General features: G+C 44.4%; 1 protein-coding gene across 1 annotated transcript; it reads right to left on the minus strand.

Annotated features, from left to right (window-relative positions):
- Positions 1–252: 252 nt before the first annotated feature.
- LOC127658871 (60 kDa heat shock protein, mitochondrial-like) lies at positions 253–16963 on the minus strand. Its single transcript, XM_052148407.1, has 11 exons — positions 16846–16963; positions 6977–7152; positions 6499–6834; positions 6317–6412; positions 6133–6226; positions 4783–4951; positions 3725–3824; positions 3341–3586; positions 2927–3101; positions 1649–1827; positions 253–1363 (listed from the first exon to the last, which is right to left on the minus strand). The coding sequence occupies exons 2-11, from the start codon at positions 7148–7150 to the stop codon at positions 1223–1225; spliced, it is 1710 nt and encodes a 569-aa protein (XP_052004367.1). The 5' UTR covers positions 7151–7152; positions 16846–16963; the 3' UTR covers positions 253–1222.
- Positions 16964–17142: the final 179 nt, after the last annotated feature.

Consider the following 17142-nt stretch of genomic DNA (forward strand, 5'->3'; position numbering starts at 1 on the left):
TACACTTTTTTTATATCAAAGAGATGGTGCAACGAATGATAGAACGGGATTCATTACTTCCATGCTGAGATTATATAGGACTCAACTGGCTGTCAAACGCATCTTGAGCTACACTTAACACATGTTTATTTTCTCTTGACACTAGAGTATATATAGACATGCAACTTACAGAATTCCTGTAGAACACCCAAAATGACAATAATATATACACACTGGTGGCCTAAAGTTTGGAATAATGTACAGATATTGCTCTTATGGAAAGAAATTGCTATTTTTATTCACAAGTGGCATTCAACTGATCACAATGTAAAGTCAGGACATTAATAAACCTGGTATGAAATCTTTTTTTATGGCAATTTCAAGCATTGTATAGCCTTCATTCCTCAAAACAATGATTGACTGACAATTTTCTAGAGAAGGTTGTTTTTTTTTTTTTTTTTTTGCCATTTTTGACCTAACATGCCAGTCTATTGCATACTGTGGCAACTCAAAAACAAATACAATGTTAAGCTTCATTTAACAAACCAAATAGCTTTCAGGCGTGTTTGATATAATGGCAAGTGACTTTCTAGTACCAAATTATCAATTTAGCACGATTACTCAAGGATAAGGTGTGAGTGATGGCTGCTGGAAAAGGGCTTGTCTAGATTTGCCAAAAATTATTTCAATTAGTAATGTGCTGTTTTACTGAAAGATGTTTATTTTTATACAAAATAATTAACAGTACAACATTTTCAACTGATCAATGAAAATACATTTTTAAATACAACTGGTCAAAGCTCACGAAAGCAGATTATTACCTAGATGACTTGATTTGAAAGCCCCTACAGATGGTCTGGTTCAGAAACAGCTATATGTACAGAGGCATACAAACAACACAATAGCATAAAAATATGCAAGGACATATTAAATGCACTTTCCTATTAGGCGTTTTTGATGACTGGATGGAAACAAAGCACAATGTCAAAGAACAAAGCAGGCAGACAGACACCCCCTGGTCACATTATTAGAGAAGAAATTGTCTTTATAGTAGAGTCATGTCTTCAGTTACGAACAAAGAGATAAGATCAGACATAGTGGTGGAAGGGAGACTTTCAAGTCCATTTCTTTGCTCCATGTTAAGACCACCGGCACGGTTTAGGCAGAGTTTTCCAAGTCAAAGGGAAGGGGCATATCATGTCTCCTGCCCACAACCCTTCGACTTAAATCAGTTCCGCATGGTTTAGAATCCCATGCCACCCATGCCGCCCATTCCTCCACCTGGCATTTCCTTCTCCTCCTTGGGCATCTCAGTGACAACAACCTCCACCGTAGACAGTAGAGACGCAACACCTGCAGCATCTAATAATGCTGTCCTGACAACCTGCAGGGGAATATGGATATAAATGATGCTCTGATTAATAATTAGAGATGGGAATAGTTATGAATGTGGTACAGATTCCTTAACGATCAAGTTTATTTAACAATTACACTAATGATATTTATGAGAAGGAAATATTAGGAGTAATATAAGGAACTGACTCATTTGTTTTCAGCATTTATTTATAATTTTTTTTTGGAAGAAAGTCATTTAGAACCGATTCTAATTTCCAAAACCTACTAATAATGCAATAAAAAAAAAGTAAAATTTCACTGGGAAATGACCAACCTTTGTGGGGTCAATAATTCCTCTCTCGACCATGTTGACATATTCTCCAAGCAGAGCGTCATATCCAATCTCTGGAGCACTTTGCAAGATCTTCTCTACCACCAGAGAGCCCTCAACTCCTGCATTCTTGGCAATGGTCATAGCAGGAATATGCAAAGTTTTGCGAATAATGTCAATACCTTAAAGAGCAAGTGAAAAAAAGAGAAGCCATGTAGTCTCTTACAGGAAATAAACGGTTCTTTTCTTAGTTCTTATGAAAATCACTTGGAAAAACATGGAGGATATCAACAATCACCAAGGGATTTTTTAGGACAGAAAAACAAATTGCGATCATTTACAATAAACGATATTGCAATTTGAACTGATATGATAAACAAAAAATAAAAACCTTGCGATTCCTTTTAATTCCAAAATTAAATCATTATATTGCCCATGCTCAACTGCTGATAGACAGATTTAATATATATTGTTGCGTTCACATAGGACGCATTCACATGGACTAAATAAAACTCAGCCCACTTTATATACTATATATCTAACCTCCCCTTCTGTCCACAGAAACATTTCAGGGGATTATTTTAGATTTGTATAGTAATTTTTAGCAGACATATGTATTTGGAATTACACAAATGTACAAATAAAGCTGAAGTATGCAACTTTTTCTGTGAAAAAAGACTTCTCCTTTCACTGCTTTCTATGTAGAGACAACTAGAAGTTTCATTCATAGCTTAATTTTCTACTGCACTTTGAAAATTGCTGTTTTTATGAGCAACCCTCTTAAGACCTGGATTATCTCTTTGGTTGACCAACGGCAGATGGGCTAATTTAGAAGGCGGTTTAAAAAAAAAAAAAAAAAAAAGGTTTATTTTTGAAGTTTCATTTGGTGGCGCAGAAATGACATACTTCAGCTTTATATTGGAGTGCTCTAAATATAATGTGCTTAGTTCATGTTAGCACACGGAACCAAACTCAGAGCACATCTGTCACTCAGGGCATAAGTTAGTATACGTGTGTGAATATCGAGCACAGAATCGATCTTGAAACACCATATTACGAGCCTCACATATATTCAAGAGTATGTAATACACGGACCCCATTAACATGCACTTGAGAAAACACTACACACTAGACAGAACAGAGCTTCGGACATAAGCGTGCCACGTTCAGGTTATTTATTTATTAAACCTTGCAGTTTGATAAAAAAAAAATAAAAATAAATCAATCATCGCACTAGGTCATACGCTGAATTTGAATGAATTTTTCAGCCCTACAACCTACCAATTTTCTGATCAGCATTGGCAGGCTTGACGTCATCCAGGGCTGGGATGCAGCGTAGGAGGGCACAGCCTCCTCCAGGAACAATTCCCTCCTCCACAGCAGCACGAGTGGCATTCAGAGCATCCGTGACACGATCTTTCTTCTCATTAACTTCAAAATCACTTGTTCCTCCAACCTAACAAAAAGTATAAAAAATTTACATGATGCTTTATCAAGAAAAATTATCTGACGTTGCTTCCTATCAATCTAACCTGCTACTTGAAAAGGTGCAATTGAACCACCTAATGTTAGGACATTTTAAATTGCAAATTTACAACTAGCAGTTCACTGAGATGCCAAATAAAGATACAGCTTTGAATGGTGCAGTGCAGTATAGCCACTCATCTGTCATCACTTCCACCTATGTTTTCATACCTTAATCACAGCCACTCCATCAGAGAGTTTGGCAAGACGCTCGTTGAGTTTCTCCTTCTCGTAGTCACTGTTTGTGCTCTCCAGCTGTTCGGCAATCTCGGTCATACGTTTCTCAATAGCTGATGAATCACCACGGCCTTTGAGGAGCATCGTGTCATCCTTTGTCACGATGACCTCGCCAACCTTACCAAAGTCATGTGCCTGGATATCCTCAAGGGCTAGGCTCATAGACTCATCACCAAACACCTGGAAACACAGTTCAGCTGTCATCTTAAATATTCTGATGTTATTAAGCCTGGGTATCAAAACAATGTGATATATTTAACACAACCCTAAATGTTTTTAATTAACATCTTGAAAGCAAATTAAGAGCTTAACACACACCGTGCCTCCAGTGGAAATTGCCATATCTTGCAGCTGGTTCTTTCGGTTGTCCCCAAATCCTGGAGCCTTGACTGCAACAACCTGCAGGCCAACCTTTAACCTGTGAATAAGATTTAGTATTGCCCTTTAACCCAAAAGCTTTAAATAACAGGGCATCCTTAAAGCCAGTAGACAATTGCTACAACTATGCAAGCTGCGGCAGATTCATATTTACCTCCACAGTCATCATTTAAGAAATAAGACAAGCAACAATATTCTAAATACATTCACTATTTAGCGAACACACATATATAAAACTTTAAAAGTATGATATTTTGCTAGTAACTAAAATGTTACCATGGTTACTTGGCTAGCAAAATCAAGATAGTGATGGGGACTTTGTTTCCCATTTATTTTTTTCACGCGTTTCTTAGGGGTTTGTAAAGATGACATTATGCTGAAATATAGGGCTGGGCAAGATAACAATAAACTTATGAGATATTTTTAATACTTAAGACTATGTTCTAAATCTAGATGATCGAATCAGGTATGTCTCACTAAAAAAAAAGCAAGCAGTTCATCCAAGTTATACACACATTTAGGTTACAGAATCACAGTCATGAAATCAGTCAGTCAGGAAGTATCAACTGGCTAGCAGCTACATAGCACTGCTGTCATGTTCACTAGTAATGAGGCTAGGTAGCTGCTAGCTAGCCATCAAGCTAATATGATAATGTTACTGTGTATCAAACAAGACAGCACTGACAATGCAATACTGCTTTTGATTGAAAACAGCAACTCCGACATCAACACCATTGCTGTTTATTTTTGTACCATTTAGATAAAAAAATATTTAACGTAACAGGCAAGAAAGTGTTTCTTCTTGTGATGTTTTCACTGTTGGCAAAACTGAGTCAAACGTCCGCTGAAGACGATGAAATTGGCAAACTTTCATTGAAAAGTAGCTTACCTTGTGGAGTTTATACTTGAACGAAATTAAACAAAATATTGTGAAAATATTTTTGGCCATTTTACCCACCCCTACTGAAATGTAAAGCTACAAAGGTTCTGCCACAAACCTGTTGAGGACCAAAGTGCTAAGTGCCTCTCCGTCCACGTCTTCAGCCACGATGACCAAAGGCTTGCGATGCTGGTTGGCGATTTCCAGTGCTGGCACGATGCTCTGTACACTGGAGATCTTCTTCTCACTCAGAAGCAGATAAGCATCCTGGAACTCACACTTTTGGCCTACGAACAGAGTGGGAACAGTAGATATCATGCCAGCATATAGATTGTATGACCTTCTATTACAGGAGTCCCCAAACTATGGCCTTTATAATTATCTTTTAGGATAGTATTTTGTATACATTGATTAAAGTCATGCTCAGCAGTTCACATTATGATACATATGCGTTGTTGTCATTTGTGTGGAAATTATTATGCTAAAGCACTCTGCATTGCTGAAGTCTCTCAGTAGAATTGTTGAGACACAAATTTTAATAAATGATAATTAGATTTTCCCCATCACGAATAACTGAATAATCTGCTTTTTCCTCCTTCAAAAGGATAAAAGACAATCAATTGGCACCATCTACTTTCACAAAATTGTAATATGCAAAAATGGCCAATGACCTAATTAATTAAAAGGTGCAATATCTATATAATTTTCACCAACGTGTGAACGGCTTTTAACACAACTTAAAAGATGAGCCCTTAAAAGATGCTACCTCATCTGTCAGCATGATGCCGGTGAATCACATTCAGTCTTTTTGTACGTTATGTCATTGTTTTGGATGCTCGCTCGCTTTTGTCCCTATGGAGTGTGCACGAGCAACAGGTAGCTGGCTGCAGTTCACTTAATGGCCACATGTGCCATTAAAACAAGGGTTTCTGAATCTTACATACAGCACCTTTAATATAAACTAATCTTTTTGGTGAACAGATTAAAGACTTGTCACTAAAATGAATAACAAAAAAAAAAATCTAAGTTCTTTGAGCCAATGGACGGATCCACTGATGTAAGATGAAGTAGGCTCTGATTTAGCATCTCTCACAGATTTGACATTTTTCTTATTAGCCTACAATAGAAAAACGTAATGCAAATTCTGTCGAAACGACTGGACCTGGACATGCACACGTCAGTGAACAGAGATAACATGTATACAATGAAAAAGTAGGCCTACCTTAAAGGAAGTTGCTAATGAATCTATACATACAATAAAGTTACCAATATTAAAATCATCTTCTGTCAATGGATTTTAATTGTAATATGAATTCAAGTAATAAAAGCAGAAGAATAATCTCTGTGACAAAAATACTGTATGCTCACTCTGGCCCCGCTTGAAAACATAGAGACCTGGCACTGGCAGTAAAAAGTTTGGGGACCCTTGTTCTATTACATAAGTGACCTTCTATTTCGAAATACTTACCTTTAGCAGTATTGATGAAGTAAGGAGAAATGTAGCCACGGTCAAACTTCATTCCCTCAATTATCTCAAGCTCATCATGAAGGGTCTTACCATCCTTTAAACAAGAAAAACAGTCATGATTTCAAGATACGCAAGAGCATTTTCAGGAACAAACCATCATCTCATCTTTACAGTAGAAGCTTACCTTTACTGTAATAACACCTTTGCGTCCTACTTTCTTCATGGCATTGGAGATGATGGTACCAACCTCAGTGTCACCATTGGCAGATATTGTGGCCACCTATACCAAAGATGGATTGAAGGGAACATGGAGCGTCAAGATTTCTGACAACTTTTAATATATTGTATGACAGGAAAATTCTTTACCTGAGCAATTTCCTCTGGTGTTGTGACCGGCTTAGAGAGTTTCTTGAGTTCATTGATGACTGCTTCTACTGCCATCATGACTCCTTTACGGATCTCCACAGGGTTGGCACCTTTGATGATGGTGTCAAATCCCTCCTTGGCAATAGCACGGGCCAGCACTGTGGCAGCTGTGGTGCCGTCTCCAGCCTCCTCATTAGTGTTGTTGGCCACATCCTGTACTAGCTTGGCCCCAATATTTTTGTATTTATCCTTCAGTTCGATACTTTTGGCCACTGTGACACCATCTTTGGTGACTTTGGGGCTTCCCCAACTCTGCTCAATGATAACGGTGCGACCCTAAGGGAAAGAGACAAGTATGAACAATCTTCCTTTATTATAATAATTATTAACCAGTGCATTGTGTTGATTCCCTTGCTACACTACAACATAATACTGTGCGAAAATTTATTACGGTCTATACTCATGGAAGTCAGCATACCTTTGGTCCCATGGTAACAGCCACAGCATCAGCCAATAGGTCAACACCCTGGAGCATGAGGGCCCGAGCCTCAGCTCCAAACTTGACATCCTTGGCATATGCACGGGTCAGGTGTGGGGCCAGCGCCCTGCACACTGGCCTCATCTGTCTCATCACACTGGGTAAACGCAGCATTTCTAAAAGAAAGCATACAAACAGACCATTTATCATCCACAAAAAATACGTTCCTCAAAAATATTAATACCAGTTAGTTTTGGTCTGTTTTTCTTATTCACATTTAAAAACCACAACGAAAACAATTTTAGTTTTGGGGCTTTTAATTCATGCTGGATAGCTTTGAGCACATCTATATGCTTGTGTGTGTTCATGACAGCTAATAAAATTAACTTTTAGCAGATATATTAAGAATCTCTCAGGCAAAAAGAGAGAAAAGAAAAAAAAGATGATATCCTGTACTCAGGGGTGTATGCAAATTTCTGACCAATAAAACAAATGGCAAAAATCCTCACTGTCTTTTCAAACACACTGTCCCTCCCTCGCCATCATTAGGAAGTATAGGTCTCTGCGGAACAACTAGACTTTTCTCAATCTGTGGATGTTCTCAAATAGGGATGGGTTTTTCAAATATCCAATAAAATTAGGTAGTCTCAGTGTAGTAATCAGTGGACGTTTCCAAACCAGGATGGGCGTTTTTCAACAATCCAATGAAATTAGAGAATCTCAATGTAGTAGTAAAATCATGTAAAAAGCGGTAAAAAAAAACAAAGAAGTCTATTCTGGTTTGAAAACGCTTGTTTTTGTTCTGCAGAGACAGGTCTCATCATTCGGGCAAATGGCTAGTCCCAAACCAATCAAACGGCATTGGTTAATACAGACACCCCCATGATTTCTGACTGGCTAACAGACGTCGGCGGCACACAGGTTTTTTTCTTTTGCTGGCTAGGGCAGCCGCTTAGCCGCTTTTTTTGTTTAAACTAACAACTAATTAGGGATATCGGTCAGATAGTAGAGGCCATTTATGTAGAGTATTTTTGAAGTCGATTGCAGCAGCTTTAAACATAAAGGAGAAATTATTTTCTCCCACCAATATATTAAGTATTCGACTTGAAATGCATCTCGATTTGCCGGTTACAGTTGAAAAGAGAGTCGTCAAGCAGGACACTCGCACCTCTCCTCGTCTGCTGAACCTACACCAGTCACGGCGGATCACGTGATGTTTGCTTTATTTGCAGATTAAGTGGAATTCAGATTTCAGACAAAAAATTACCAGAAACATTGTTCATTTAAAAAGGTTTTGTGCTGCTTCATACAGTGCCTGTCGTTTGGATAAGAAGTCCAATAAAACTCGGTATTATTTTAATATCAATGAAGTAGTCAGCATTTTTAATTTTTTCATGAATAAACATAATATTACTATGACAAACATAATGTTCAGTTATAAAAACACGGAGTAGTTAAAGTTTTCTCCGAACTGGTGGTGTGATTATAAACATCATGGTACTGGGCTGGCATTATGTCTGCCGTAGACTGACATAGCATAAGTAGTAGGAGTAGTGTGTGAAGTATGCAATTGCGTACGCAGCCCATGAAACGTGTGTAACTATTGGGAGTCTGGCCAATCGTGAATGAGCTAAATCGTCATTCAGCGCCAGTACAGCTCCTCTTGAGCAACTGCACAGGCTGCACCGGCCGACTACTCTCCAATAGCTCTCGCAGTACTTTGATGGCATACGTAATGGTGATGCGGTTGTGGAGCAAACAACGTTTCTAAACCAAAAATAAAAATATAACCGACAAAGTCCAGCGCCGATTGGTTTGCGCAGCGCTGCATGAAGTCGAACACACGTCTTGTGTCGAGGTCACATGAGAACAATTCTGGTTGGCAAAAATGTGCCTCTGCTCCTACTGGTACTTGAATGCATTACACGTAGACGTTCATTAATCTGACCCAATCCCAAAGCCTTCATTTTTCAATGTTGCAATAATGCTCTGAATACGAGTAGGAGATAATACCATTTTATCGGTTGGTTGTGCATTTACTACAGTTTAAAATGCGAAAGTTTGGATAAGTCTGATCAATCAACATACAAATTAATTAAATGCAGAAAAGAGCAGTAATTAGGCCTACACTAAACTGTTAATGTGAAAGTTTAATTCAGAGCCAGTAGTCAGCCTCTCCTTTTTTATGCTTTATTGTAACAGTTCACATAACAACAAACTAAAAGGTAAAAAACAGAAAAACACAAATAACTATATACACAAATGGGTATTAGATCATTCAAAAGCCATAGATGCAGGGTTGTCTAATATGGGTAAAAGTTCAAAGTTCCACAACAGTCTTTGTTGCTATGGTGTTCCTTACACACTGCAAAGTTCTCTTACGAGAGGTTCTCTCGTATTGCGTAAGCTAGCTTACGCTACGGGAAAGATTCATCTTTTGAGATATTGAAGCCAAAAAATTATCCTTAATTTTTGTATCCATTGTCAACGCAGTGCGGCAGCTGCAGACCTTGAGCGGGCTATCTAGCGAGCTCATAGGTTGCTCTGCGGCAACTGCTGCAGCCTATAGACGAGCTTGGGCGAACTCGCATCCAATGAGAGGCGTCCGCGAGCTCACTGCATCAAAGCCCGCCAAAATGGGCGTGACTAGAGTGCATATAGGCGTAGTTCGTAGGCTGGAACCCTGATTTTCATCTCTTCAGCGAAGCTCTTCGCATCACTGAACTGGAAGCCGCGTCGCCATTCGAGGGGCATCAAGCAAGCGTGGACAGCGCTCGAAGAAGCCAGCCGTCTTCGCCACCTTCAGCCGTCCTGCGAGCTACGCCATCCGGCGACGTATCCTTTTTAAAAGCAAGCTAGTTCTTAAGAACTTCACAAAAGAGTACGAGCGTCTTTAAGATGCCTCGCTCCACTTGCGCCTCATGCTGCGCTCCTCTCAGCACCGGAGACCGCCACATCATCTGCGCTCTCTGCCTGGGACTGGGGCATGCAGAGCTCGCCCTCGCCGACGGCGGATGCGATCTCTGCGAGGAGCTGCCGATGTCGACCCTGCGGGCTCGACTTCGGCGTTCAGGACCGACGCCACGCGCCGCCTTCCGTTCAGCAGCGCAGAAAAAGCGCCAATCTCAAAGGCTGCGGAAACAATGGTAGAAGCGATTGCCTCGCCGGAGCCCATCCCTCGAGCATCGCCTTCACCCTCCCGCCCACCGGGGCGCACAATTGCCGCCCGGCGGCTGCTCTGCTGCCACCTCGGAGGACGAGGCGGAGGATAAGGGCTGTTCCATCATGGCTCGGACAGCGAGGTGGTCAGGCTCACACGCCTCCTCCTCGGCCCAGGAATCCAGCAGGACCAGCGCCGGGTCGAGGGGAACTAACACGCCTCCTCACACAGGCCGTCGACCGCCTCGGGCTCGAGTGGTCACCGCCCTTGAGCAGGCACCCAACAGACTTGACGGCTGCTTTCTACAGAGCCGCCGCCCGCAGCACCCGCTACCGGGCCGCTCCCTTCCTGCGGAACTCCACGCCGAGCTTTCCAAATCATGGAGCACGCCTTTCTCGGCCAGGGTCCGATCCCACGTCTCCACCTCTCTTGCTCCGATGGGCGGCGCCACTGAGAAGGGCTACGCTTCCATCCCTCCGGTCGAGGATGCGGTAGCAGCACACCTTTGCCCGCCCTCCGCGAGATGGCGGTATAAACCAGTGCTCCCATCTAAGGCCTGCAGAACAACTTCCGCCTGTGTTGGCGCGCCTATTCCGCCGCCCGGCCAAGCTGCATCTGCTCTGCACTCTATGGCCGTCCTACAGATCCTCCAAGCGGACCTTCTGCGGGAGTGGGATGAGGAAAGCAGGCATCCAGAGGCGGTTGCAGACATCACGAGTGCTACGGACCTCGCCCTCCGCGCTACCAAAGCTGCAGCCCAAGCTACCCAAGCTATAGGGAAGTGCATGGCGCGCTGACTGTGACCGAGAGACATCTGTGGTTAGCGCTAGCCGACATGGGAGAAGCAGAGCTCACGTTCCTCAACGCACCGCTCTCTCCATCCGGTCTCTCGGCTCCGCGGTGAGTGGTATCATTGACCGGTTTTCAGAGGTCCAAAAGCCACACAAGCCATGAATCTCTTTCTGCCTCGTCGGCTAGCTCCTCTGCAGGCCGCTCACGTGATCAGCCTCCTGCACCGAGCCTCTTCATGGCGCCCAGCTCAACAATCTCAGACTTCTCAGCGTCGACAGGGCGGCCACCCTCGTCAGGCTCAGACAGCCGCCGCAGACCGCCGCCCCAGCGGGCCTCGATTTAAGGTAGCGCTGAAACCAGAGCAACCGAAGTCTTCCTAACTTTGTTGAACAAGCGGCGGCTCAGTCCGCCGCGGCCAGACCACCGTCAAAGCTTTGCCCCTGTCAGTCCCCTTCTCTCAGGCTACTACAGTGGTGAATTTAGCAGCCAACAAGCCGGTGACACTGCCCGCTTGCCAGCACTCAAGCGCCGTTTTCACGGCGACCCAAATAAATCTTGTAAAGAGCAAACATGTCTTATGTGTAGAAAATGTGCCCACAACCCAGTGTTCAGCCCCTACACACAAGCATAACACATCCCGTACCCCTAACAGAGCACGCTCTCATAAAGCGATTACTGAACCGCTCGAGTGTCAGAGTCAATGAAGAGCCCACAAATGCATCGTCGTGCCCATTCTCTGGCAGCTCTGTCACACCACCAGCCCTATGTGTAGAAAATGTGCCCACAATCCAGTGTTCACTTCTGCACACAAGCACTGCATGTCTCGTGTCCCCACCAGAGCACGCTCACATAAAGCGATTCACGAACCGCTCGGCGCTAGAGTCAATAAATGCGCCCACGAATACGTCGCGGCGCCCATTCTCTGCCCGCTCTGTTACACGGCCAGCAAACATTCCTCTGTGTGTAAGTCCCATGCCCATGACTATGCTTGCGCATCACGTAACAGATGTGACTCTTTCCCCATTCATTCCAATCGGAAGTCACTCACAAAACAGCCTGTTCATGCTGTCTGCGAGCAATCATGCATGAACACACTAAGCAGCGCTCACACATTTTGTTCAGCTCTGTGTGCGACAATCAGAGCGAATTGGCCATTCACCCTCTAGCGTTACGCTTCAAAGCGTGGGAAGCTATTCCAGGGATATCCAAGTGGGTGTTAAGCACAATACAACAGGGCTATTTGCTACAGTTCGATCGCCGCCCTCCTCGCTTCAGAGCTGGCTCGAAACCACTGTGAACACGAAGCTTAGCGTCCATGCTTCGTTCAGAAATAGCAAGCCTTCTGTGCAAAAGGGCCATAGAGAAAGTGCCACCCTCTCTAAGTGAGTCGGGGCTTTACAGCCGTTATTTTCTTGTTCCCAAGAAAGACGGCGGCCTCAGACCCATATTAGATCTCAGGGTTTTGAATAAGGTGCTTGCAAAAAGACCGTTCAAAATGCTTACAATCAGGAAACTCCTCGCGCATGTGCGCCAGAAGGACTGGTTTATTTCTCTCGATCTGAAAGATGCATACTTTCAGATTCAGATAAATCCCCGTCACAGGCCATTCTTGAGATTCAGCCTGACTGCCAGGATTATCAATACACCGTCCTCCCGTTCGGCCTGTCCTTAGCACCCCGTACTTTCACGAAGTGCATGGATGCGGCGCTCGCACCCCTGTGGAGTCAGGGTTTGCGAATTTTGAACTATTTGACGACTGGCTGATTATGGCACAGTCACATATGGAGCTTCTGTCTCACAGAGCAGTTCTCCTCAGCCATCTGAACAGTTTGGGTCTTGCAGTCAATGGACCAAGAGCTCACTACAGCCCAGTCAGACAATTTCCTTCCTTGGAATAGAACTAGACTCCGTGGCAATGACGGCTCGCTTATCTACACAGGGCGCGCGCCGTGTTCAGCAACTAGCCGCATCTTTTCAGATGAACAGCCTCACGCCTCTGAAGAAATTCCAGAGAGTGCTTGGAAGTTACATGGCCTCAGCCGCAGCAGTACTTCAGCTGGGTTTACTGCACATGCGCCCGCTTCAGCATTGGCTAAACACCCGCGCGTCTTGCCGGGCTTGGGCCACAGGCCGCTAGCCCATCAAGGTGACTCAGACCTGTATATCAGCTCTGCAGCCCTGGACAGTGGCCGAATGGTATCAGCGGGGAGTGACAATGGGAGCTATATCTCGACGAAAAGTCATCTCGACAGACGCGTCCAACACGTGTTGGGGCGCAGTCTGCGAGGGCTCTCCGGTTTTCGGCCTATGGTCAGTTCAGGAAAAGCTCCTTCACATAAATTGTCTTGAAATGATAGCGGTCGAGTACGCGCTCGTGCGCTTTCTCCCGGTCATTCAGGGTCACCACGTCCTGGTCCTTTCGGACAACAGATCTGTGGTATCCTACCTAAACCGTCAGGGCGGTGTCAGATCCAGGAACCTCTTCCATCTGACGAAACGCATACTGAGTTGGTCCCTCGCTGAGGGCGACGCACGTGCCAGGCCACCTGAGCGACGGCCCGGACAGACTGTCCAGAGACAATATTCCCCAGGGGAATGGTCCCTGCACGCTCAAACAGTCCAGGCGTTATGGCACCTATTCGGCAGAGCAGAGATAGACCTCTTTGCGTCCAAAGAGAACTCTCAATGCCCAATATTTTTCTCGAGCGAGGGCCAGCTGGCCCAGGACTGGCCCAGGCGCCCACTTTACGCCTTCCCTCCCGTCTCGCTATTGCCACAGGTAATGCAGAGGATCAGGAAACGGCGTCACTCGGTGCTCCTCATAGCCCGCGTTGGGAGAATCAGACATGGTTCCCGGAGCTTACGCAGCTGTCACTGACAGCGCCGTGGCCCATCCCAGTGAGAGCAGATCTCCTCTCTCAAGCTTGCGGCACAATCTGGCATCCCCACCCAGAGGCTGGGGCTGCATGCGTGGGTGATCAACGACTACCCGTCGCTCTGCCAGAAGGAGTAATAAACACCATCATACATGCTAGAGCCCCTTCCACGAGAAGACTCTATGCGTCAAAATGGTCTGTGTTCTCAAAATGGTGCACCGACAGAGACCTGGACCCGCTGGACATGTGGGGTGTCGTCGCTGGTCGTATTCCTACAAGAGCTGCTGGATAAGGGCAGATCCCCATCCACGCTCAAAGTGTATGTGGCGGCCGTTGCGGCGTTCAGCTGAACCCTGCACGGCCAGTCATGGGGTAAAAGCGAGCTGGTCATCCGGCTTCCTCAGGGGAGCTAGAAGGATGAACCCCAGCGCTCCCATCGGTTCCTATCTGGGATCTTTCTATAGTTCTCGAAACTATGAAAGCCCCCCCTTTCGAACCACTTCAATCTGTGGATTTGAAATACCTTTCACTCAAAACCATTTTTCTGAATGCCCTGTCATCAGTCAAACGTGTGGGAGACCTTCACGCGCTGTCTGTCAGCGCTGCGTGTCTTGAGTTTGGACCAAGTGACTCCAAGGTCATTTTAAAGCCTAGACACGGCTATGTTCCCAAGGTGATCGGTACTCCTTTCAGAGCACAGGTCATTTCCCTATCGGCGCCGCCAGCACCCGATAGCGAACGCGACGCCAATCTCCTTTGCCCGGTCAGAGCACTGAGATTGTATACTGCGCGCTCCGCCGCTTTCAGACGCTCTGAGCAGCTTTTTGTTTCGCTCGGAGGGCGCACCAAAGGTCTCGCTGCCTCGAAACAGACACTATCTAGATGGATAGTGGACGCTATTGCTGCTGCATACGCGTCAAAAGACCTGCCATGCCCGTTGGGCATTAGGGCTCACTCCACTAGAGGCATGGCATCCTCGTGGGCATGATCCAGCGGGATTTCCATTCACGACATATGTGTGGCAGCAGGATGGACTTCCCCCTCCACCTTTGTCAGATTTTACAATATGGAAGTGCCCGCTCTGCAGGCAAAACTACTAGCGGTTTAATACGCTACAGCTCCCCTGGTGAGCTGCACTGATGGGTCACATTCCACACAGACCGACACCGCCGCCCTGTCGTTCCCTTCCCACTATGTGCTTATGTATTACACAATCAATGACCCGCATTCTTGCCGGCCAAATATTATTTCCCCACTCATAAGGGCTCCCCCGGGTCCCCCCTTAATTCCCTGGGGCTCATACAGTGGATGCTTGGCGCGACGGCGTTGACAATGGGTTCCCGTAGCGCAAGCTAGCTTACATATCTGAGAGAACCTCTCGTAAGAGAACGTATCGGTTACCTAACGTAACCTCGGTTCTCTCTAGATGAGGGAACGAGTATTGCGTAGCCGGCCGTGCTTCAGCGCCCACGGCGACTTTTCGCTTCAGTCAATGAAAACCAGGGTTCCAGCCTCACGAACTACGCTTATATGCACTCTAGTCACGCCCATTTTGGCGGGCTTTGATGCAGTGAGCGCTGGACGCTCTCTCATTGGATGCGAGTTCGCCCAAGCTCGTCTATAGGCTGCAGCAGTTGCCGCAGAGCAACCTATGAGCTCGCTAGATAGCCCGCTCAAGGTCTGCAGCTGCCGCACTGCGTTGACAATGGATACAAAAATTAAGGATAATTTTTTGGCTTCAATATCTCAGAAAAGATGAATCTTTCCCGTAGCGTAAGCTAGCTTACGCAATACTCGTTCCCTCATCTAGAGAGAACCGAGGTTACGTTAGGTAACCGATACGTTTCAATGTACTGATAGAGCACAACCATAAATTGTCCAAAATTAGGGATTTTCTTAGACCATCTACATTTATGGATATAATATTTACTTAAAATAATAAATAGGCTAACGACATAACATTTTCTTTTCTAAGGGTTTATCATTAAAAAAAAAAAATCTAATAAAAAGTTACACCAAAACAATTTTGTACAAATACAATCAATGAAAATATGCACATTACTCTGAATGCTGAAGTTGGAAAACACAATGTTAAGTCAGTATCTTTTTTTAATCCCCTTATAACCTGATTTACAGAGTAAATGCAACGAATAATTTTAAAAGAAACATCCCTTATATCAGCCTCTCCTCTTCCCCACGTGCGCGATCAGCTCAGGGCGTCACAAGGTCAAAATCAATTCGCGTCAAGACAGGGACGCCATGATCCCTCTCATTACCGTGAGGTCCCGTTACAAAGTTCCCTGGGTATTCCTTTTGTTTGATCAAAAACCAGTACTTATGACACTGCCATAAACAACAGATTTAGTGTTCCTAGGCCTAAACATGACAATCTGTCTTGTTAGCATGTGTTCTACACATTTACATTTATGCATTTGGCAGACGCTTTTATCCAAAGCGACTTACAGTGCACTTATTAGAGGGACAATCCCCCTGGAGCAACGTGCCTTGCTCAAGGGCCCAACAGTGGCATCTTGATGGTGCTGGGGCTTGAACCCCCAACCTTCTGGTCAGTAACCCTGAGCCTCAACCACTGAGCCACCACTGCCCCGATAGATTTGCACATTGAGCCGTCCTGCTTTGTAACTTAACATATAAAGGCTGTAGTCACAACATACATTAATGACACGAATATACATTTATAGTTAACAAGCAGTGCATATGATGTGAGAAATACATTTGTTGCCCCCATGCAAGTTGATCTTTAACCGATGAGCAACCATTGCAATTGTCCTAAACAAAATTAACGCAAACTAATATGTGACAAGTTGAAACGACAACTAATTAGACACATGCAAAATATTCTTAAAGACTGCGAAGTCCAACTGACACAACGACATAGCATGTTGTTACATATAACATACAAGACACTTTAGCATCAATAATATGACTCATCTAAATATTACCAGGCCAGTAGAGAACATACTGCAAAATGGTATGTTAGTAGGCTTTTATGGCTGATAATAATGATGCAAGTAACTTACTAAACAGTGATCTGGAGGTGAATAGAGAGAAACTGGTGCCCGTCAGTTCAGCAGACTGAATGATTAAAGAAGTAGAGCCGCTAAGCTCAACTCACGTGCGTTCTTCATCCGGGTAACCTTCTCATCTGCCCCGACATCCGAATAACTACTGCTCTCAAATGATGGTTTTGCATTATAATATTTTAATGCAGAATTGCAACTCTCGTGCATTTATTTGCTTGTAAAACATATAGGTTTTCATATAGGAAAACCGGCTTAAATCGTCTACAAGTTGGTCTATTTAATAGATTACTACCT

The sequence above is a fragment of the Xyrauchen texanus genome, chromosome 18 (genome assembly GCF_025860055.1).
Source record: "Xyrauchen texanus isolate HMW12.3.18 chromosome 18, RBS_HiC_50CHRs, whole genome shotgun sequence".
NCBI lineage: Eukaryota > Metazoa > Chordata > Actinopteri > Cypriniformes > Catostomidae > Xyrauchen > Xyrauchen texanus.

What these genes read in the sequence shown, in the direction of transcription:
- LOC127658871 (XM_052148407.1), bottom strand. Translation starts at nt 7,150, where the DNA reads ATGCTGCGTTTACCCAGTGTGATGAGACAGATGAGGCCAGTGTGCAGG. An exon ending in CTTCATCAATACTGCTAAAG is followed by an intron (nt 4,952 to 6,132) that starts GTAAGTATTTCG and finishes CTCTGTTCGTAG; the next exon opens with GCCAAAAGTGTGAGTTCCAG. An exon ending in CAATGCTGATCAGAAAATTG is followed by an intron (nt 1,828 to 2,926) that starts GTAGGTTGTAGG and finishes TTGCTCTTTAAG; the next exon opens with GTATTGACATTATTCGCAAA.